The 22,607-nt window shown below is 46.3% G+C and overlaps 1 protein-coding gene across 1 annotated transcript in view; it reads right to left on the bottom strand.

Moving 5' to 3' along the window:
- The window catches only part of CACNA1B (calcium voltage-gated channel subunit alpha1 B), a 296,895-nt gene that overhangs the window by 94,237 nt on the left and 180,051 nt on the right, over positions 1 to 22,607 (bottom strand). Inside the window, exons 15-19 of the mRNA XM_075170459.1 lie at positions 19,124 to 19,255; positions 18,169 to 18,241; positions 13,462 to 13,579; positions 6,628 to 6,695; positions 1,411 to 1,517 (exon numbers count right to left, since the gene is read on the bottom strand). Coding sequence (XP_075026560.1) covers positions 1,411 to 1,517; positions 6,628 to 6,695; positions 13,462 to 13,579; positions 18,169 to 18,241; positions 19,124 to 19,255 — 498 coding nt within the window. The remainder of the gene's footprint in view (positions 1 to 1,410; positions 1,518 to 6,627; positions 6,696 to 13,461; positions 13,580 to 18,168; positions 18,242 to 19,123; positions 19,256 to 22,607) is intronic.

Raw genomic sequence — 22,607 nt, forward strand, 5'->3', positions numbered from 1 at the left:
AATAGTCATATCAATAATACTCTTTTCCTTCACATCTATTGTCTTTGATGTAGTGGATTGAACTCCCACTAACAAGGGTCTCAAGAGATTTACACTGAAGGAACAAACAGGGATCCTGCTGTATTTCAGATACTTTGGTCTAAAATTGAACAGGAAATTTCTTTTTCTTGAGCTTGAGCTTCTCTAGCCTTTGGAGGTCTCCCTACAAAAGGGAGCTGGAAAATATCAGCAGCTCTCAGTAAAACCCACCACCAAATTTTTTGATGCTGGAAATCCTGATGCTAAAATTCCAGAAGAGGTAAATGAACCTTTAAGAACAACATATTTTTAAGTAAATCCATTCAAGGTAGGCATGTCTCAAACACAGGCCCGTAACCCCATGCAGGCAGAACTCTGCACTGACCTCAGCAATATCACAGAACCATAGAATCATTAAGGTTGGAAAAGACCTCCAAGATCATCGAGTCCAACCGTCAACCCAACACCACCATGCCCACTACACCATGTCCCTAAGCGCCTCATCTACCCGTCTTTTAAATCCCTCCAGGGATGGTGACTCAACCCCTTCCCTGGGCAGCCTGTTCCAAGGCCTGACCACTCTTTCAGTAAAGAAATTTCTCCTAATGTCCAATCTAAACCTCCCTTGGCGCAACTTGAGGCCATTTCCTCTCGTCCTATCGCTGTTACTTGGGAGAAGAGACCAACCCCCACCTCGCTACATCCAGACAAAAATTTCCACCTACATATCAATCTTTCACGTCAGTTTAGATCAGTGTATATGAAAAGGTGAGCCCCAAGACAACATTTTGGAAGGATTCTGGTATCACAGAATCTGTGCATATGTCCACATCCATGCAGAAAAGCCTGCATCTGAAAATGCAAATTGATGTTTCTAGCTACAAACCAGTGACTGTTTGCATACGTGATTATATTCAGCCCAGCACTCTTTCAAACAGCAAAGAAAAAGCATTCAAGCATATTTTTCAGTCTGCTACTTAGGAGGATGCCTTTACACTTAAATTCTCAAAGCAGAGATCATTAAAGAATAGTTAATACATTATGTGCACACATACCTCTCGTAATTAAAATTCCAAAGTGAAATGTTAACACTTCACCTGGTGAAATCTATCCTAGGACAGCTTAAAAAAATCCTTCTAAAATACAGTTATTTATAGCAAAGCAAAACATGAGGCATTACAAAGAAAAACAAAGTAAAAGAAACACTTAATTAAATTCATGGTTAAGCGATCAGCGCTGAAGTATTCCGTCAACCTAAAGCCCTGTCAGTAACAGAGATGGTATAAAAGGGCTCACAGAGTACTATGGGATGCTCCACTTGAACAGACATATATCGACACTGAAAAACAGAAACCAAATGATAAAGTTCCCAAATAACAAAATAATGCTTACGCGGCTATGGAAATGTTAGCTGCAGACATGGGGCTGACTTCTGCCACTTCCTTGGCCTTTTGCAGGGCGAGCTTTTGATTGGTGGCTTCCTCCATCTCCTCCTCATCCTGGTGCAGAAAATCAAGAGAAATCAGAGCGTGCATCACGTAATGACAATAACCAGAGCTCCCCAAGGCACGAGTCATATGTGACTGTCACTGCCGCACTGCGAGAACAGTGGAAACTCATTAAAATAAGGTAGAATTTCATAACTACTTGCAAGGACCCCTGGGTAGGGCCTTGGTGCCAGCAACAGCTGGTTGAGATAAGAAATGCAAAGTTTGGTCAAACACTCAGTGCATTTTTACCACAAACACATCTCCCTCGCAAAGCTTTCCTACCTCTCCTGGGTCTCCTCTTACCGCTTCGCATTCGGGTAGGAGGCTACAGCGGAGCAGGGAGAGACCTGACAAATGTGACATTTCTGGGGTGAAGTGAGCCCCATTTATCTCAGTCTTGCATTTGTAAAAACACTCTAAAGCCTATGTTTTAGTGAAATGTATGAGACAGACTCCTAAATCCTTCATGACTTCTGGCCAATGTGACTTTTCTGAAACAGAAAGTTTCGGGATTTGACTGGTCCCGCTCACAGCAGGTATTGCCACTTATTTCTGTTAAATCACCGGGGACTTACAGGGTGAAAACAGAAAGGAGGAGCCACATTAAAGCGTAGTCTGTAGACTCAAGCATAGATCAGAAAGATGGGTATGTTCATGCTTTCTGTATATCCCCAGATCATGTGGATTTTTAACCTCTATTGGCATTGCAGAGTGATTTATTTCTCCTACCTGGTGTAATGACAAGAGAAATACTGCTCAGATTCAAAGTACAGGATCTTAAGCAATGAGATGAGGGCAAAAGGCAAAGAAACAGCCTGGTTCATCTTCAATGGGCATCTAGGTTAAACTTCCTTTGAACTTTCTAGCCAAATTAGATAATAAAATCATGGCAGGATAAACGCAGACCCTCTGATGGCAATGTCAGCATCACACATGTTCAAGGAATACCCAGATGTCAAGACGAGAGCAGTCACAGGCTCTTCTGTCAAACTTTGCGAAATGCCACGGGTCTACCTCTGCTCTTCAAAGGTAATGCTGTGAAAGAGTTATGCTTAAAATAATGAAAGCAGACAGTAAGACATCTAGCTTTGAAATAGGAAGTCATATAGATTTATCCATCCTGAATACCATCTGCATAAACAATACCTTGCTCTGGCGTTGGTGTTATTTGCTTAAACTAAACTCATTTTGAAACTGTTTTTCTTTTCTCCTTCCAAAGAAAAAAGAAATGACAGGAAATTAATCAAAAAAATCTGCTACCGATAAGGTTTCTTTTCTTTTTTTTTTCTTTCCAAATATTAGCAAATCTGTAACAAGTAAATTCCTACTGTAGTGGATGAAGAACCTCAGACAGGCCATGAAAAAAAGCCCTGCTGAACAATTATACAAAGACAATATTTCTCAACTGCCAACTTCCAGTAAATTTATCAATGATTTGGAAGCTCATTGTAAATCAAGGGTATCTGCGGAATATGAATCTTTTGAGGAATAAGGCCCCCAATAAGGAGGCTTTTAAGTTTTCCCTTTCATTCCGCAGGTATCTTCAAGTTGTTTCTTCTCCGAGGACGCTCTCTAGCAGTGTTAGAATCACATACATTCAAAGGCTCTTGATTTTTCTTCCTCTGCACCTAAAGGACCAGGTGCAGCTTTTACCATCTCTTTAAATTTGTAGCTTCGACTCCATTCTCCCCAGTGCATCAGTAATTCTGCCGGATTCGATATCTCAAAGTAACAGCAGAAAATATCTGTTGTCACTATAGATGCAGCTGTCCCTAACTCAGAACAAGCACACTCTTCAGCAGACAACTGCTTTAATAGTATTTCTGTAGCTCCTTCCACCCAGAGATTGCAGATCACTACAAAAATTAATTAATTTTTTGCCTGATACGTACACTGCAGGGTCTCACCGGGGCACAGGCTCATCTCCTTCTGCTTGAAGCATGCAGGGGTGCGACGGTGCGTGACTGAAGCCCCCTCGAAGCTGCGACGGCAACATCCATCCGTCCCACCTCCCACCAACAGCCCAGCTCTGGCAGCTCGACTGTCGCTGTCATTATACAGGGGCAAGCGCAGATATAAGGACATCTCTCTCTGTTTCCTTTCTGTTTTCTAGAGCTCTAAATCTTCATTTGCACCACACACGGTGTATTTATCACACGGTAAAACCCATCTTCGGTGCTACCCGTAATGATGTGCATAGTTAACGCTGACTCTTCTTTATTAAGTTCACCCAATTAAAGCCCTCTCCATTGGGAAGGAGGAGGAGGGATCTTCATGGCTGCTAGGCTCTTGTTTTTGCCGCTCGCTTCAGTCCATTATTTCTGGAGATTTCTCAACTTTTTTATATATTTATATATATTTTTATACAAAAGTCACACATCCCTCCTATCCCACGTTGCATGTTTTTATACTGCTTTCTCAGGGATTGCTGGCAGTGCACGGAGATCAGAGAATACACCTTGGGCTTTAGGATATTTAGGAAAATAAGGGGTCACTTGTGGCGGCTTTACATGCCAGCTGAAGGAGGCTGAAGAACGAACTGCTGTGTGTCACCGGAGACATTGTGGGATGGTCAGCGGAGAGAAGATTTTAAAAGCAAATTTTGGGGGCAATTTTAGCTTCCACTCTGAATAAGTGAACAGGAAGAAAAACCTGTCAATATATGGAAAAAACCAGAGGGTAGGCAACCAAAGAGATTCAGGACAGCTCTGAGAAATCGCTAGAAATGAAGCTGGCAGAGTTTAAGTCCGTGGTAAGGGAGAGCCAGCGCAGGAAGAGGAGGAGGGAGACCTAGGGAGGGAGAGGCGGAGGCTGGAGAACAGATTCTTTATCTATTCAAAGCAAAGAAGGTGATTCTTTTTTTTTCCCCCCAAATGAGTCATTCCAAAGTACTGGTGAGTTTTGTAACAGACATCGGATGATCAAGCTTAAGTTAAATATAGTTACAATGCTGATAACTTCTGTTACAGGACACAAGGCCCAGCTCCGGCTACTGAGAAATGTTCAAATACCACGATAAAAGAAGTCCAAATTAGCAACCAGAGGTGGAAATGTTGGTTGAAATGTTTCAGTCCTGAAGGTTAGCTGGAAAGCTTTCTGTCTTTCCAAAACAGAGGCAATTGCAAACTGCTTATGGTTTTCCCCCATCGTATGCAGCACTGATCTCCATTAGTTTTACAGCATAAATGTCAAGAAAGTCTCCTGAGATCAACCGACTCCTGAGTAACTTAATTATACCTCCAGGCCATTTTTGGTTTTGCATGATCATATTTACTTAGCAATAAATCCCTCACTCTCCAGGTATGCTATATAATTGAATTACTTTTATCTTTTTCCTCTTCTTTTGAAAGCCCTAGTGATTTTTTGGGATCATAAATAAAATTAAAGCAAAAAAGGAGTTTCTCAAGAAGCTTTAGGATTTGGCAATGCTGCTGAATCCATCAATATTTAATTATACTTTATAAACATCAACAAAGTCAGGTTTCTAACCATCCCAGTCAGCTGCTGAAATATTCACAAGAAAGCACTAAAAGGATTAAGAAAGAAGTAGGATGAGCTTCGTTATCCAAGAATTCTGGGACTGATCCTCTTTCTTAGCACATACAAGGGATGCCCATAAATCTCCTGACAGCCTGGGAGGAGGCACGGCCCCGGGTTGGAGATTTCCCTGGGCTTTAGAAAGAACAGAAACAGCTGAGCTGCTGTAAGGGGAAAACTTCCCAGAAAAAAAAAACAGAGAGCCATTAAGCACAGCCCTGAGCTGCTTTGTAAGAGAGGAGGGATGCAGAACATGGTCTCAGAGACATAGGAACATTCGTTATACACCTGAGAACACCAGCCGCCTGGTACGGTCTGCGCTGGAAATCGGCTGTCAGGAAACAAGGCTCCAGTCAAAGCTGGAAGTTGAAGCCAGTCGCGCAGCTCCGCAGCAGAAAAGGAGAGCTGGTAAAGACAAGCTCAGCTGCACCAGATACAGATTTTAACTGGGAACAGTTGGCTGCTTTGGTCTTCAGCAGCTGGAGCGGGGTAGGAAACTCCTAGAACAGTCTGTGTCCCTGAACTGTGGGGTTGCATCGTGCATCCATGAACTACCGCACCTTTCTGCAACTCCGGAAAGAGAAAACATCCTTGCCCGCTGCTGCATAAGCCCGTGGTTAGCGATCCTCTTGCCCTATAAGGCGTATATAAGCTAAAGCTTGTAAAATACAACTGCTAAGGTGGATACAGTGCTTCTTCTGCCACTAGCAGGTCACCGTGACTTACGGCGATGGCAGCAGCACAGCAATGGGGTGTGCATGTTTTTATCCACTCAGTGAGAACAAGCTAGAAATGTGCGAACAAAATCTAATGCTGCCTCATAAATACAACTGAGGATGCTGCAATGAGAAATCAAAAGTATGCCATAATAGGAATACAAACTGCAGCACTTGCAATCCTTCCTGCGCAATACCGAGGCTGTAAGTTCTTCTCCACAGGGAATGCTCCAGTAAAAATCTGCACATAGAGCAGAGTCACAGCGGTGTCATTTCCTCCTCTTGCCAGGACCTGGCTTTCTGCCTGCGCTTGGGCTGGTGCCTCAGATTTCTCTTGCACCTGGTGAGAGGCAGGAAGATTGTAACATCTTCACCAAGTATTCACCATCGCCTCTGCAGGTTGTTTTCCAGGGAGATGATTGGAGAACGCTAATTCTTTGATTCATCCCAAAACTCAGCAAGGTATGAAACATTAGTGTCAGACAGCAAAAGCAGCAAGACCACACCTGCGTTTCCCCACGCCTAAGCTTCAAGTCAGCCAAAACCCGTTAACTGCTTCGCCTCTGCTCTTGGAAACGGCAAACGCTACGAATGCCTGTGCACCTCCATGCAGCAGCGAGGTGAGCAATGCCCACTGCCCACTCCGTGATAAAACATGAAATAATTCACTGAAACAGGCCTGAAATGAAACAAACCTGAACAAGAATAAACCTCCAGATCCCTCTCTGCAATGTAAACTGGTAAATAGAGATACCGCAGGACCAGGCTCTAGAGGAAACCTCAGGGTGCCTGGAAGGGTCGGTAACGTGTGCGCTAGATCCGGCAGCTGTGGTCTAAGTTTGAAGACACAGAAATCTCGTACGTACCTTGGTCAGCTCTTGGGCATTTGCCAGATTGTCGACAGCGATAGCCAAGAAGACGTTCAGCAGCGTATCTTTTGGGGAGCAGCTAAGGAAAAAATCTTCACAGAGCAGATACAGTGAATTGTTCCCCTTCTGCTGCCACTCCCTTTCTTTCCCCACTTACAATCATGGGCATGTTATGGATTGACCCCTTGCACCACTGCTTTGTCTTCATTTCTAAGTCACCCACTTCTGCTGGGAGCCAGCTCTGCATCACAGGGGTGCTGGACACCCATTTGTCTCTTCCCCAGCACATATCCCCTCACGGGCTGAGCAGATGGGCTTTACAGCACTGAAGGTGCAACCGGTTTGGGACCACATGATGGTCCTAGAGACACAACAGCCCGTTTTTTCATTCCAGAAAATCCACACCTTCGCTCCTGCCCACACACACACGGAGCAGATTTAATCTTCATTTTTCCCTCCTGTTTAAAAGGACAACTGGTAGAGCTCCCGGAAATAATTTTAAAGCCAACATTTGCATAATATAAACATACAGCTATATAGAGGCATGAAAAAGTTAAGCTTAGGTCACTGCTGCATTACATTCTGGTGGGAGGAAACTATCATGACTTATCACACTGAAGTCGATACGACAATCAGATCGCCACGGACATCTTCTATCCTGAATGCTGCAGCATCACGCAGAGCACAGCTACAGAAGAGCCTGTCAGCAGGACACCCAGCCCCAGCTAATGAGCTCTGCCGGGAAACGGGCCGTTAGTCCAGGCCAAATTGCATGTAGCCCAGCTCAACAACCGCCAGTGCCCACGCTAGCCTGGGTCTCTCTGCAGAGCACTGCATTATATCACTAAGACATACAACATTTCCCTATAATTATTTATTCATATTTTATTTTCATTTTTCCACTTAACGATTTCAGCTATTACTTGTCCCTTCATGTATTTTATTGTTGTTAATCCAGCTATGTGTCTGCAGAACAACCCCAAAACAACTGTAAATCAGATACCTTTGCATATGAAAGGAGAGCAAGCAAAGCAAAACCAAATCTAAACTACTCTCCAAGAAGAAAACGCCTTTTGCTCTTGCACATTACCAGGTGACAGGAGAGTCACTCACTCTACAGCTGCGTAAAGCTATGATTGCTCCTCTAAATACGAATGTACACGATAATGAAGTTGTTCTCATGAGTATTTACTCTCTGGAGATTCACAAAGGCTTTAACAGCAACGCGCTTCTGCTGTGTTGGTATCGCACTGTCCTCACCAGAGCCAAATATGAGTCTGGGACCAGATGCAGGTCCCCGTAAGCTGAGTGAAATGACTGCAGCACCTTTAGGCAGCTAATTAACCCAGCAGAAAATAACTGGATGCGTCCCCGGTTTTGGTTTGCGAGTTGGAAGCAATGCCCCAAGCAACGCCGCAGCGGAGGCGGGAGGGCGGCAGGAGGGCGGCGTGCTGGGGCAGCCAGGCAACGCGAGGGGAGCGGCGGGAGCTCCCGGGGTGCTGGCAAACCTGCAACGAATTTTTGGGAAACCTTGGCCTCGGTGCCCCTCTGATTGCTTTCCATTTCTCAGAAGGATGCCTGGAGGAGGCATCTGAGGTTTCTCTATAAACAGAGGAGCCAGGAGCGGTGCAAGGCTGATTCATCGGCTGCAGTCGCCTCTGCCGAACAGGAGCGTGCCCAGAAATCCTCGTGCTCCAGAATCTCCTGGCAGCACGCTGGCTGGGGAGCCGTCACCCCATGTTGGCACAGCTTCAGGAGATTTCCCAGGGCAACCAGGGACCAAAGTTGGCCCAAACAACCAGCTCAAAGCCTCTTTGCTTTCCCTCTCAAGAGCTTTCAGCAAACATAATTCAGCCAAGACTTCAGAACCAGACGCTCACGTCTCTAATTCCCATCGAGACGAGTGTCTCCAGAGCCGGAACGCCTATCAAAACCGGAGCCTCTGCTTGTGACAGTGGAAAGCAGGAGTCCTATTTAATCTCTTCGGATGCATCTGCATCCTGACTGCCAAACCCTGCAGGGGATGGGACGCAGGGCCCTGGGGTTTGTCCAGGCAAAGGCCAGGTCATCCGTCAGGTTTTCTCCATGTCATGTAACTGGTTTCTCCGTGTCGTGGAGGTTTTTATGATGTGAAAATGATTCCTCTGGGACACACAGAGGTTTGAAATGTGATGCCCATCACTTGCTCCTTCCTCTGTTCCAGCAGGACAGCGAGGAGCACGGGGAGGGAGCACCTCAATCCCACTGCGCCCAGCAGATAAAGAACAAGAAAAAGGGAAAGATGATGCTGAAACGATCACCTCCCTCCCACGCTGAAGTCAGAGCTCAGTCAACTTTTCATCTGCAAAGATACTAATTTCCCCATTTCCTTTTAACTGAGGGTTGGCAAGAGGCAGCTATCACTTGCGGGCTGGGGGTGCAGGCAGGGGGGCTGGGGGTGCAGGCAGGGGGGCTGGGGGTGCAGGCAGGGGGGCTGGGGCACCGCTGCCCACAGCACCCCTGGGGTGCCGGCCGGTGCCGGCTGTTTGGGTTTCTTCCTCTGGGGTGCTTCCAACACGTTGGAAATGCTTCCAAGCCTCCTGCTATGGCAATGTATGTCTCGGTAATAAAACGGTCTTCCTACCCCGGCCTCCTACACACACATGCTGAAAAATGTCTTGTGTAACATAATCAACCACTGGAAATATAATTAATTTTTTTTTTTTTCTTTTAACGGATCAGCCTGTTTTGATCCATCACCAAGCAGACACGATCTGGCAGACTTGGGTGTTTCTGTCCCAAAAAAGGTCTCTCGGCCCTTTCTGCAGAGCTCAGGGATTCCCAAATATCACCCAAACTCCAGCCCCTGGTCCAGGCTGTACAACCTGGGCAGAGCCACAGACCTCGCTGGCCAGCTGAGCCAGCGGCTGGTGCTGAGCACGGCTCTCCTGGACGGCAGCTAAGGGCCAGGGGAAGGGCAGCATGTTCCAGGCATCTGCTGCTTTCCATTTCAGGCTCCTCTGCAGTTTTTCATGGGTTTTTTTCTTTTTTATTCCCTCAACAGATGCACCAATTTATCAATTAACCGGATAACAATGAATACAGGCATGGTGTAATTTCCTAGAAAATGGGCCAAATCCTGCTGTTACTCTAATCATACTACTTTCATTAAACCATTTCAGATGCAGAAGTCTGGCTCCACACAGACTCTCTGGAACTGGGAACGTAACGTGAGAGACTTCCAACTTACAAAAACAAAGTTTCTGGATCTTTTCCTTGCAGTAGTCCCTTGAAAAAGTAAATGGGTTTGAAGAAACAACTGAGCTGCAGTAAAAAGCAGGGGAAGCCGGCACCCGCCTGCCTTTCTTCTTCATGAAAAAGAACAATCACAAAGCCCCGAGCAGCTCTGGGAGAAGGAAGGACTCCCTCGTTTAAAAAGAGCAGGCTTTGCAAGCTGACCCAAAATCGCCAATGCCAATTCTCTAACAAGATTTGATCCAGTCTGCCTAAACTCTTAAAAATGGACTCACCAAATGCCAATGTTCCAAAACCGAAAACAAAACCCCACCCAGCAGCGGAACCGAAGGGCCTTTTGCTGATCAGCATCCAGAGGGGCTTAGACTGATTTCAATGGTAGTGATATAAGAAAAAAACCAAAAAATCCCACTTAAGAAATTCAGCTGCAGTGAACGTCTGCGTGGGGAGGGCTGGTGGCAAATCCACACTCGGCAAATGAAAAAAATCCATTGCATAAAAAAGGTACATTTTAAAGCTTTTTGGAGGGAGTTCTGTAAGGCAGAGGGGGCAGATCTCTGTGAAGTCCCCAGTTAGAGCAGAAAAGACAATTCACACTAATCTAATCCGTAATTAAGCTAATCAACAGCTTGGACTGCTCTCTATAGGGTGTCCTCTTGGCATTTGCTGGGCTGTGGGGCTCTCCGTGGGAAGGTGAACCCGAGGCCCAGACTCGTACCTCCCCCTGCACACTTGCCCACCCTTAACATCGCTGGGGCACATCACTGACATTAATGACTATTTTACTTCCCCCAAAAATGCAGGACTGTTCTTTTCTGGCAATCTAAACTTTATTTTCAGATGTTCCTGGTTATGTTTTGATGGTTAATGATAACTTAAGTCCCTGGTAAGTCATACAGTTCAGCTTTCCCTCAGAGATAAATGACTGCCTGCTGCTGGCTCTCAGCATCAAAACTGTAGCTAGTGAAAAGCAAGGGTAGCACTGACCTTACTGAAATACTGTTTGAAATATCAGCGCAAGCATTAGTGGGCTTGCTGCTGCAATTCCCACGGAAAAGATTTAACCCCTCATCCTCCGCCACACACTGCAGCCTCAGTTCTCCCCTTCTGCCCATGGTGCTTAAAGCAAACAGGTCCACGTGCGATGCAGAAGGGCTCTTACAAGCTCTCTGTGAAAGCAGCTGATGCTCTCAGGCTAAGTTTCTACAGAGACAATCTGGGCCAGGTCTCTGATTCTCCAACAGGGAGAATGTATATCTCTATAGAAATTAATAGATTTGCTTCAGGTTTATAACTCAGATGACTAGAAGCTGGTGAAAGAAGTCTTCCAGGACACTGTAAAAGGGTTTCTGAGTGTTGTTACTATTTGTCAGCCAGCTCCCCCCTCTCTCTGTACTTTGTGCTTACAGAAACTCACCTGCAGCGAACTCATCCCCATCTGCAGGACTCATGGAGAATTAAGGAATCGCACCTGCCATACCCTCCTGGCTAAATGCACAGATAGTGCCCCGAGGAGCGCTCTGGCTGCGCTAAAGCTGTGCCACCAGCATGCAACCGCGGGGCAAGGGGACGAGAGAGATGGTCCCGGGGAAGCAGCCAGGAAAGCCACCTCCTGGCTCTCCTCGGCAGCAGGACAGCAGAAGGGCAAGCAAGACAGCTGCTCTCTCCCAGGATGATATTTGGGGAGAATGGGGGTAAGGTTCCGACCCACCACTCTGCCAGGGCAAGCAGAAGCAAATACCAAATTCATGGCAGCGGCAGTAGGTGAACCAGGTCCTTATTCCCTCCTCTTGAGCATCCCCTGCTCTTTCCCTTTTAAAGATAACTAAAGGACAAGGGAGAAGCCCCCTCTTTGAATTAAAGGTGCAAGAAGGGAATTTATATCCCATTCCTCAAAAATGCTGGATCGTAGCTGCTCTAAGGTTAAAAGTTTCTCTCTCAGCCCTGCTGTCAAGCCTGATTATAGCTTAATCTCATTTTCAAATACCAAGCCCTGAGGATTTAGAGATCTCCCTCCCTCCCAGCTCTCCATTGACCCAGTTTTCCAAAGCCTCGCGTTTCTGGCAGGGGGAATGTTGCCCGCCACGAGGCGGATCTCCGAGCATAGCTGCTGAGCCAGCCCCGGCGTCACGGCTGCTCTGCTCTGACAGCGCACGTTAATGGGATAAATCCCACAGAGACACACTTGTGTGACAAGCACAGCTCGCACGCTGCCTGCTCCACTGTTCCCTGTCTCGGTTCCTCGTACTAATGGGGAGATTTGAGGCAAAGCAAAGGGCTGGAGTCCTGCTGCGCAGTCCATGGGCGCTGACGTCCCATCTCCTCTCATCTTGACCCCCAGCTGAAGGGGCTCTATGTCTATACAACTCCACTTTAGCACAAGCACTGCCCCCCACATACCCTTCCCTGTCTCCCAGGTACTCAGCCGACGCTGCCAGCCCAAACAGGACTCTTAGGAAAAGATGAATGCTGGGACTGTAACTAGCAAGAAGGTTCGTGCTGCTGGGGAACCCTCCAGAGAGCTCTCAAGCAGAGCAGCAATGTTCAGCGTTATTATCCCTTTTTTACAGAATAAACAAACCAGCTGGGCTGCCTCACATATACAACAGTTTTTAAGCTTCCTTTTTTAAGGATGCTTTGGTTCCACACGGCTTGTCACTGCAGTCAGCAAACATCTCGCACCGACAATTTTGTACCTAGTGAATGTGAGCAATGCTACGCAACATCAGCCTCTCAGCAGCCTCCGCCATGAAGCGGGGACAGAGCCATCGCAGCTCCTACGCTCTGCTGGCTCTCCTAATCGCACCCAGCCGTTAGAGCAGAGAATCTCTTTGCTCATTTCTATATAAAATACAGCCTCCCTTTCCAAATCCCAGCTCCGTGGGACTGCTACGTTCTTGCCTCCTCAGACCTCTCTGGGGACATAACACACGTCTGTCCCAGCAGACACCCTGGGACATTCTGGGGGGACACAAGCTTCCAGTTTCCTGTTGCCCTCAAGATGACTAGGCAGAACAAAACATCTTCAGAGACTTCATGCATCAGGTCCTGGAACATGATCGAATACTCCCAGAGCCCAAAATCCAAGATCTGGACTTAAGTTTTAAGCATTATGTGGACACAAGACAATTCCAAGCATTTGGAATAGCACAGCTGGTTAAGCTGTCATGTAGACACAGGCACCAAGAAACTGGAGCCTGATCAAGGCACTAAACCAATTTCAACTGTTTCTTCCCCTGACTTAGTGAAAACTATCTGTGAAAATACTCAAGGTACAGAGATCCTGCTCTGATTTGACTTCAATCATTTTTCCCACAACGTAAATTAACTCATAATAGGACATTCTTACAGTAAAATATGAAAATTAAAAGTAATGAAGACAGTGCCCACATTGCCATCAGAAAAGGGACACCAGCATGGACAAATTGCCTACGCCTCTCACGCTGGGTGCTGTAAAGAGCAAAGTCATAGCACTGATTTGATTTTAAAAAGCATAAGTGAGGGTGTGAGAATTTAAACAAAACTAGATATTTCTAGCACCCAAGGAAGGGTGCGTGGCACACTGTGCCACCAACACAAGGCAATGTGTAAGGATACAGTTACCAAACAAGGTCAGGACGATGAAGTAAATGGAGGAGAACATCCCCGAGCGGACACCACCCTGCGACTCTATCCCGTGGTACATCACCGCGTTCCAGTCTTCCCCCGTCAGGATCTGCACAGCGAAAGTCGAGAGAGAAGAAGAACGGGTGACTCAACGGAAAGACAAAGTAGGTAAGGTCTGGGGGAGCTGGGCAGCTTGATGCAAGCCAGGACTGGTCTCTGGGGGAAAACGGATGAGCACGTTAGCGTGGCAGACTGTCGTGTTGGACATCCACCCCCCAGCCCTGGACGGTCTCACCCTGGGCTGGATGCAGCTTTCTCCTCTGGCATGGGCTGAGGACCACTGGTGAGGGAGGGCCGTTGCCCATTCCAGCCCTCTCCTGGTTAGGTGCCTGCTGCCCACCTCTGACTGTAGGCTCCCATGCAGAGGCAGTGAAAGCCACGTTCCAACACTTCACCCTCAGCAAAATTTCTCCAATTTTAAGTCCTGCAGAGATACCAGGTTTCAACAGCTCCATGCACGGCATTTCCCACAGACCTAAGAAAACTCTGACTTCCAAGCCCAGTGCCCTGAGTGGGACCTCTGCCAGCTTCAACTCTCTTCATTCACGTCATACAAGAAAGGGTTTGCTCAGCTCCCCCCCAACCCACGCGCGCTATACACACTGTGTAACAGCAGGGGAAACACTTGCAACCCCCTTCCACCATTCCTCTGTCCCCCGGGGCTGCAGACAGCTTTGCTGCAGCTGGTGCACGTGTGGATGTTACTCCAAACGCCAGGCACTGGGCAGCACCACCACTGCAAGGTTTGCCGGGGGGCTGCACCGCAACGGGTTCTTCTCCAGGTTTCCTGTTTGCCAAGGCCACAAGGATCCTCAGCCACCCAAATGGCCACAAACCACAAAAAAAAACCACCCCTAAGTAGATGCAATAACTAAATGCGTATGAGGGAGGACAGATGTCCTTGTACAGCGGCAGGCACAACCGCAGCCTAGCTCTGCAGAGCTGTCCTGGCTGCAGGCTCTAGATACTGACCTGAGGCTAATTAGCAAACGCATGAATAATAGAAAAACTAATCATAACAAGTGGAAACACCTAAGACTCAAATAAGCCTTGTCATGCTAGATGCTCATTTTGCACCAGTCTGAATTGCCTGCCATTCCTGTTCTTCACCAATGATCGTGTTTAGTAGAAGAAGAAAAAAAAAAAAGCCCAAAGCATGATGTATGTTGTAGTAATCATACAGTACGCTCAAAACGATTGCAAATTCCAGACTAGCCAGCTGCTGATAGAGAGAAAATTTCTTGCTGCAGGGTTGGTGCTGATGACAGCAATAGGCTAAGAGCAAGTATAGACACAAGAACATACAGTGCACACACAAACTTGTTTCCTAAATGAAGAATCTGGTCTCAAATAATTCAGAAACCAGGATTCAAAGCCCAAGCCTAACCCACACCATTGGAGTTACTCTGGATTTACTCCAGAGAACATGAACCAGGGCATTGGGCTTTCAACTCTGGCACTCAAGTATGCGAAACACTGTTCACAAACTTGCATTCACATCATTTCCATGAATTCACAACTGTTCCTGCTTTCTGGGAATAACCATAAGTGATTTCTGTTCACTCAAACATTCATGGAAGGGGAAACTGGTGGGAACACGTCTATGCCCTGCAGAAGACCAGGAGTCACAGGTATCACAAATTACAGGCTGCACATAAAGTCCAGCAGGTTGGGTTCGAAAATCCAACTGGATTATTTTGGAAGTGGAACAAAAACTTAAAGGAAAAAAAAAAATTTGGTTTACAGAACTTTCACAGATAGATAAATGGTCTAAACCCACCAGCCTGCCTGTGCAGAGCTGAGGATGTTCTCTGAGGCCGTGGCAAGAGGACAGACACTTTGACCTGGTGTCCGTCCCACTGTTTGCGCTCTCACCCATCAGCTGGAGGAATTACTTAAGCAGTTAGGTAGCAGCCCTCAAGGAACAGAGCACATGCAGTAAAAAAAAAAGTCTTTCTGCTCTATAAAGTCTCTGTTTATGGATGCTTTAAGAACTTCTTGCTACAGGAGAGAAAAGGACAGCATTGCCGAGGGAGGGGTGCAAGCAATGAGGTTTTTGGAGTAAGGTGAAGCCCAAACACTTTGGTTTTCCCCAGGCCCAAAACTGCTTTTGGCTGCCCCAAATGAACATTTTGTCCAGTGCAGCTCAGCATTTAATACTCGGGCTTGGCTGAGGAGCCATCAGGTGATGGAATAAAAACAGCTTTCAAGAGCTGTTGGGAAATCTTAATGGACTAATGAGCCCATTAACGGCGGGACACACTCAGAGGCTGGGGCTTGGTACCGCACCATTTCAAAGGGCTGTCCTGAACGCGAGATGCTTTCCCGAAGAAGGGCCTGAGTAAATGCAAAATCACGTCAGCTCAGTGCCGTATCTCGCAGGCAGGTCAGCGAGGGGCATCAAACCCACGCCAGCTCTGCCTCCCGCGCCTCGGCAGGCGCCCATCAGCAGAGCTAGGGCTCAGTCCCATCCTGCCACCGCGACTCCTCGTCTCCTCCTCCAGCGGTCACCGGTGCTCTGCTTCTTAGCAGCCGGCAGCGTGCAATTATTTACGTAGCAGCTCTCAGGGAGCAGAGCATGTATGGTTAACAGAGGTCTTTCTGCTTTATATGTACTTCTGGATGTTGTAAATGATTCCAGCTCAGTGATTGCTGGAATAGGGAGATGCAGCTATCTATTTTTCACATGTATATAAATATATATTAATATATATATAGTTTTGTTTGTATTTTGTATATACAGCTTGGCATTCAGCTCACGAAGACTTTCTTGGGAGCCAGGAGCTGGAGAAAAATGCGTGACGCTCTTCAAAGAGAATTTCAGGACAGCGGGGCTCACTTGCACCCAATGCTGGGTTGAGCTGCCAGGCGGACAAAATATGTCCTGGGAGGTGCCTGAGAGAGGACCGTGACCCAGCCAGGTCTGTTGAAATAAAATGGGCTAAGGCAGGCTGCAGAAGACTTTGTTTAAGATTGCTTCTTAAACAAAGAATCTCCAAAGGGGTTAGGGATAAACAGGGTATATCTGGCTTTATTATATTTGTTCAACATGTCGAACGCATTCTCTGAATGATGCTACTCTGCTTATTAGAGCAGCAACCCAACGAACCTGCCGGCTTGCCTGAGTTTACGGGAGACGAGGTTAGGAAAGGATTCAAAGCCCGTATTGAAGTAACATTGACACAGTATTTGAAATTCAGGGGAGGAGGGGGGATGGACTGGGAGCAGAGGTTATCGAAATGCCTCTGCAAGGCTGCACTGAGTTAATTCAGTGCTGATGGTTTTTGCTGGTATTAATTCGTAGCTCTGACGTTCTACACAAATCTCATAAAACCAACAGTGTTTGCCTTCATCCCACAGCCACTATATTACAGCATTTATCTCAGGAATAGAAAGGAAATATTTCAGCTAAGTATTCTCAAGAGATAGCTATAGACCCAAAGCAAAGTAATATCAAAATTTCCAGATGCTCATATCCGGAGCCTGACTCGAGTTCTGTTCCGACTCTCTGGCAATACCTTTATGTTTCTGTAAGCCCTTTCTTTAATGAGTACTAAAATACTATGCAAATATTGATCTACCATGATTTGCAATATCCTGAAAGGTAAGTACTACTGAACCTGCTCCACATCTGGAGAGAAGCAATACCCACATGAAGCTGCTTATGCAGAGGTCACAGGACACATTTTCTTTTAGACTCTTTCTGTTTTAATCCAAGAATTGCCATCAACTCAATATTTTTTTATTCTTTTTGGGACGGGACACTGAAATACATAATCCAAGCCTTGCCAAGATCTAGTTGGATCTGGGGTCAAGTCTCAGCTCGAGCCCACATCAACAATTTGTGTAGGACAACGCTATAAACGCAGGGTGGTCTTCCACAGACCTGTGAGTGTGACCTGCGCATGGAGCAGGGCGCAGCATCTCCAGCTCTCTACCAAAACACCCGAAATAACCGTTTTAAAAAAGCATGCAGAGAACAGCTGCAAAATTAGGCTCTTAAATCTGAGCATCGCATCTGCCAGAACTGCGACTTCTACCTGCCATCACACGAACTTGCCCAAGGCTGATGCCTCTTTCAGTGCTCCCCCACTGATTGTAATTCTTATGCAGCATTATCTTATCGCGAGCTATTACCATGCAAAATGTTACATTATTTCCTCACTGCCTGGAGCTAGCTCAGGCCTCTCTCCTCATTAAATTATGGCAACCACAGGAGAAAGTGAAACAGGTCAACCAGACGCGCTCGCTGTCTAGGATTTCTGACGGGACGATCCATGCAGCGGGGCACACGCAAGTGCTGCCGTTGCAGCGTGCAGCCCCAGGCAGGGGCCTCAGAAGATGAGAGCCTGGGCACGCACAGCTTTTAAGCTCAGCCCAGAAATGTCTATTTTATCAATATTTTTTTCCTAGCAAAAAATCTTTTGATCGAGTTTTCCTTAATTCCATAGCATTGATTTTTAACGATGTGTTGATTGGTCAGTGTGGCAAAATACATGTGAAGGACTCATCTATTTTGAGGACTTCCCCTTTCCTAAATTCCATGGATTTTTGGGGACCTCTTTGCTCTTCATAACCAGGAAGAGCCACCCAGGAATTTATTCTCTAATGCTCACTCAGGACAAGGGATGGCTTTACCTGGAATACTGTGAGGATGGCGGCAGGGAAGGTATCGAAATTCGTGGTTGGTGTTTCATCTTGAAAATTGAATCTAGAGAGAAATAAGAAATAAAAACAAGAGCAGTAAGGGACAAGCAACTCTCCTGCAGTCTTGTAATACCCTGTAACCCAAGTCAGAGAGCAACATTTGTTCCACCTGGCAATAACACCCAGGCAACCGCAGCGGGGAACATGGCATCTCTGAGAAGATGCTTAACAGAACCATTAGCAGAAACTCAATTTTATTGATGGAGAAAATTCTGATACTTTGAAATTCATTTTCACCCACAATTAAAATGAACAATCAAAATCTCACATGCTTTTTGTGGAACAAACCATTCCAACAAGTTGTGGTTCTCAAGTGTAGAAGTCAAAATTGAAATTGCCCTCTTAGTAGGTCATTTAATTTTAATTCTTTTAAGATAAAATAGTGGTTGATTAAAAAAAAAAAGTTATTTCATTTCAAAAATTATATTGGAGTTTGAATGGTGATATTGTGATTGTTCTTTTCATCACAGCTGGCATTTCTTAGTGAAAAAAATCAGATTCAACAAAACTATGTTTTCCAGCAGAAAAAATATTCCAAGTGAAAAAAAAAAAATCTTGTTGCTCTAGCTGTCAGGGAAAGAATTTGCCTTTCCCTTCACAGTAGAGGAAGTGCTGCCTCCCTCAGTCCTCTTTCAGAGGTCTGGGTGTACATGGGGACTATGGAATGACATAGGAGCTGTGAATTATAGTAACTAGAAAGAATTCAGCTCCAGGAAAAACACCAGAACAAGAACTATTCTCCTATAAACCAGAGATGACAAGTCAGAAGCCCAGAAAGACTGGCATCTGCACCCACGATGAGAATATTTTGAGCCCTGCGGCCCCTCTCCCCCCTTGGGTATTGCTTTCAGATTACCCCAAAAGGACAATGATTAATTAGACTTACTGTCCTCCAAAGAGCTGCATCCCCAGCAAAGCGAACACCACAATGAACAGGAACAGCAGGAAGAGCAAACTGATGATGGACTTCATGGAGTTCAGCAAGGAGACCACGAGATTCCTCAGGGAATTCCAGTACCTGCATTGGAGATCAGAGCAGCCAAGATGTAACGTTAGCAGAAGAGCAGCCTTCCGTGAGAAACTAATACGATCTATTTTCTTATTAAAAAAAAAGGAAAGGAATGGCAGGGAATATCAGCATCTTTAAACTCCCCTCTACGATTGGAAAACACAGCTCACCGAGGGGCAAAACCCCTTGTAGCATCTCAAGGGCAGAGATGGTCACCGCAGTGCACGTGTACCCGTGCAGAGCAGTCATCTGCAGTGAAAGTGTTCCGCTTAATTTCTCAGTAACCTCTTTCCTGGTACAGATTTCGACCTTTCTGCATCTTCTCAGCCAGCATGGAGTGTCAAAACCGGGGATGTATCAATATCATCAAGGTGAGACTGAACATGGGGATGGCGAACCCCTCCCTTTGGAAGACCCGAATGAGGAGCAAACAGCTCGTTTCCACCGGGACGTCTTTGCAGTGCGTCCTTCCAACTTATCAAATGCCAGTGTCCACAGTGGACTTAAACTCCCACATGTTTAAACATTTCTGTAGACATTTAACGCACACATTCATGCACAGCGATGCCTTCAGTGTGGGGCAATTCAGCCACACGGTTTAAGCATCCAGGACTGAGCAACCACCTCGGAGGATGAAAATAAAACCAGGACATTAAGTCCAACACTTCAAGAGGGAATGGCTCAGCCCGAATCCTGACCGACACGTCCAAGTCACATCTGGCCAGATACTGAAGTTCGTTCGCTTTTATCTCCCCCCATCCCCTGAGACGGCTCCTGGCACACTCGCAGCGCAGGCAGGCACGTCGAGTGACGGCGTGCCGGGGAGCGTGCTCAGACACAGCTCTCTTTCCTGGCTTTATTGCCCTGCTGAGAACAGGCAGGGAGCATTTATATTAGGAAAACTAATGAATCAGAAAATGCAGAAAGACCTATTAAGCAGAGGAGCTCTTTGACAATCTCCTTTTGGACAGACAGGCAGGCGGAACAGCGGGGCTGGAGCAGGCAGTAGGAAATGAGTGATTTAGAGCCATTTCATGTGTCCTCTGTTAAAAGTTTTGAGACCATGGGGGGAGATTTGTCTCTCTCTTTCTCCAGTGACCTCTCTCGATTGCACTGCCTGCTGCTGGGAGCTGCCGTCCAGAGGTCACTCTCCGCAGCAGCGTGCTCTACCACCCTGCCCTGTCTGTCCTCCGGCTGCAGTTCTGGGAACAGACCCAGCAGAAGGAAGCCCATGGATTTGTCTGATCTCCTGATGGGGAGATAAGCTCAGAGCTTGAGTCAGAAGAACAGAAACACCATCCTTTCTCTTTGTTTTCTTCCTTTTCCTTCCCCCAGGTGTAGCTGGGAGGACTGAACCACCCCACGTTTCTCTGTGCTGAGGATGATACAGGCACGTCCATCCCGGGAGAAGCAGGATCTTGCACTTCCATTGCACCCATTCCAAGGAAAGTTATGTCCATAATACAGTGACAGAGGTTTCAGGGGAAACTTTGGTCTCTCGGGAGAAAATCTTCAATTGAAAAAGTTGCAACCAAACCTACTCAGGGTTAGCCCCTAGGTGAAAGGGGCTGAGCTGCTCTCCCTGGAGAAGGAGGAAGGGTTTGCTGATCACACAGCTCTCCCCTGCTTGACACAACGGCTTCAGGCAAAATCTGCCACAAGCAAGAGGTTCGCACCTCGCAGTTAACACAACCGGACACAAAATACATGTGGAGGCTCTGCCTTGTCCTGGAATAGCTCAGCACCAAACCCTGCCTGACTACAGAGCACCAGGATATAACGAGGAGTTGCATTTCTACAGATGCCAGTCCCCATTCAGTTCTGTCATGATGAAGAGGAAAACACGTGAAGCTGTTTTCTCCTTGTCCTCCTTGCTGAATTTTAGCCCCTCTCAGGCTGCGTCCCCTCGCACTGCTTCTGCCGTCACTTGTCAGGCCGGCTGTAATTTAACTTTTTAACTATCACATCGCTCTGCCGTCTGCAGTCACACTGATTTGGGACATCTGAATCAGAAGGTCTAATACCATCGACTGTTCAAAGCAGGTGGACTGCAAATGGCTCCTATTAAAGACAGGGGCAAAAGAAAAAAACAGGGCAGGGAGCTTCAGAGAAAAATTGCTGTGAAAGAGATGGGAAAAGGGAAAAAAAGAAAACTACAGAGGGCCAGGATGTTTTCACAGTAAAGACTGTAATGAGAGCGGGTGGGCAGCAATCTGTGCCTGGTGCCATCGCTTTGGTTGCTCTCCATGATCACGCTAGGACTGAGCTGTGCAGCTCAGGCACTGGGATAACGTGGCCCAGCACAGCTGAGATCCCCCCGTGTGAGCTGGGGGGGACCCGGCTTCTGGTAACACAATGTCGTATCAGGTGAAAAATCCAGATAATTAGGTCAGGGGAACTTCAGCATCAGCGGGTGAGAATTTCACTCACTGTCCTGAGAAGGGGGAGAGCACTCGGCTTGCTCCATGATTTGCTTTAAGTTAAATCTCAGGCTTCACCCCTTTATTACGTTGGCTAAAATCCTGAAGAGTCAAAACTCGCAAAAAGATCATTTTAACTTGCAAAAATGTCCAGAATTTTTAAAAAGTACAACACACAATCAGATACACTAAATGTCAGTAGCTCTGGATAAAATTAACTGCTGAAAATTAATTGCTATGGATTTGCTACAAAACCTGGAGTTTTCCATAAATAAGATTAGTGCAAAGGTAGACTAAGAGATATTTTTGGGGCAGGTGCCCACCTTTTTGCTGGACATTTACAGAACTTAATGTTTCCAACCCCTTTGTCCCACAGTACAGCAAACAACACAGTATTACACATGAATCTTGGATCTGCATAATGGTTAGCAGATATGAATTAGCAAACCCTACAAAGCTAACAAAACCCATGTGTTTGAATAGCTGCAAAAGTACCCGGTTATTTCAAATGACTGTTTTGTTCAAGTTGACAACCTATGCTTTACCTATTTAGGGTGGTTGGGTTTTTTTGGAGGGAGGTGCTATTCCTCCTTTTGTTACTTCAAGCCAAGAACAAGTGAAAGAGTGATGGAAAGAGGGGAGATCTGAGGAGGTGATGGTGTAAAATAAAAAAAAAAAAAAAAAAAAAGGTGGAAAACAACAGCAGGAGCACCCAAAAACGTCATCAATTTCCACACTACAATTTTGAAATCCTGCAGAAATTGCTCTAGATGGGTTTATAAATTGTACCGTTAGCTGTTTGCTAACGCCAGCACACATTAACGCAATGCATGAGCATGAAAACAACCGAAAAGCTGTGGCAACCCAACTCTAGTGAAAGTTCAACTTCACAGGCTCAAGACTGAAAACCTCAGACATTCCCAGACCAGACACAGCACAGG

Source organism: Calonectris borealis, chromosome 21, assembly GCF_964195595.1.
Source record: "Calonectris borealis chromosome 21, bCalBor7.hap1.2, whole genome shotgun sequence".
Classification (NCBI taxonomy): Eukaryota; Metazoa; Chordata; class Aves; order Procellariiformes; family Procellariidae; genus Calonectris; species Calonectris borealis.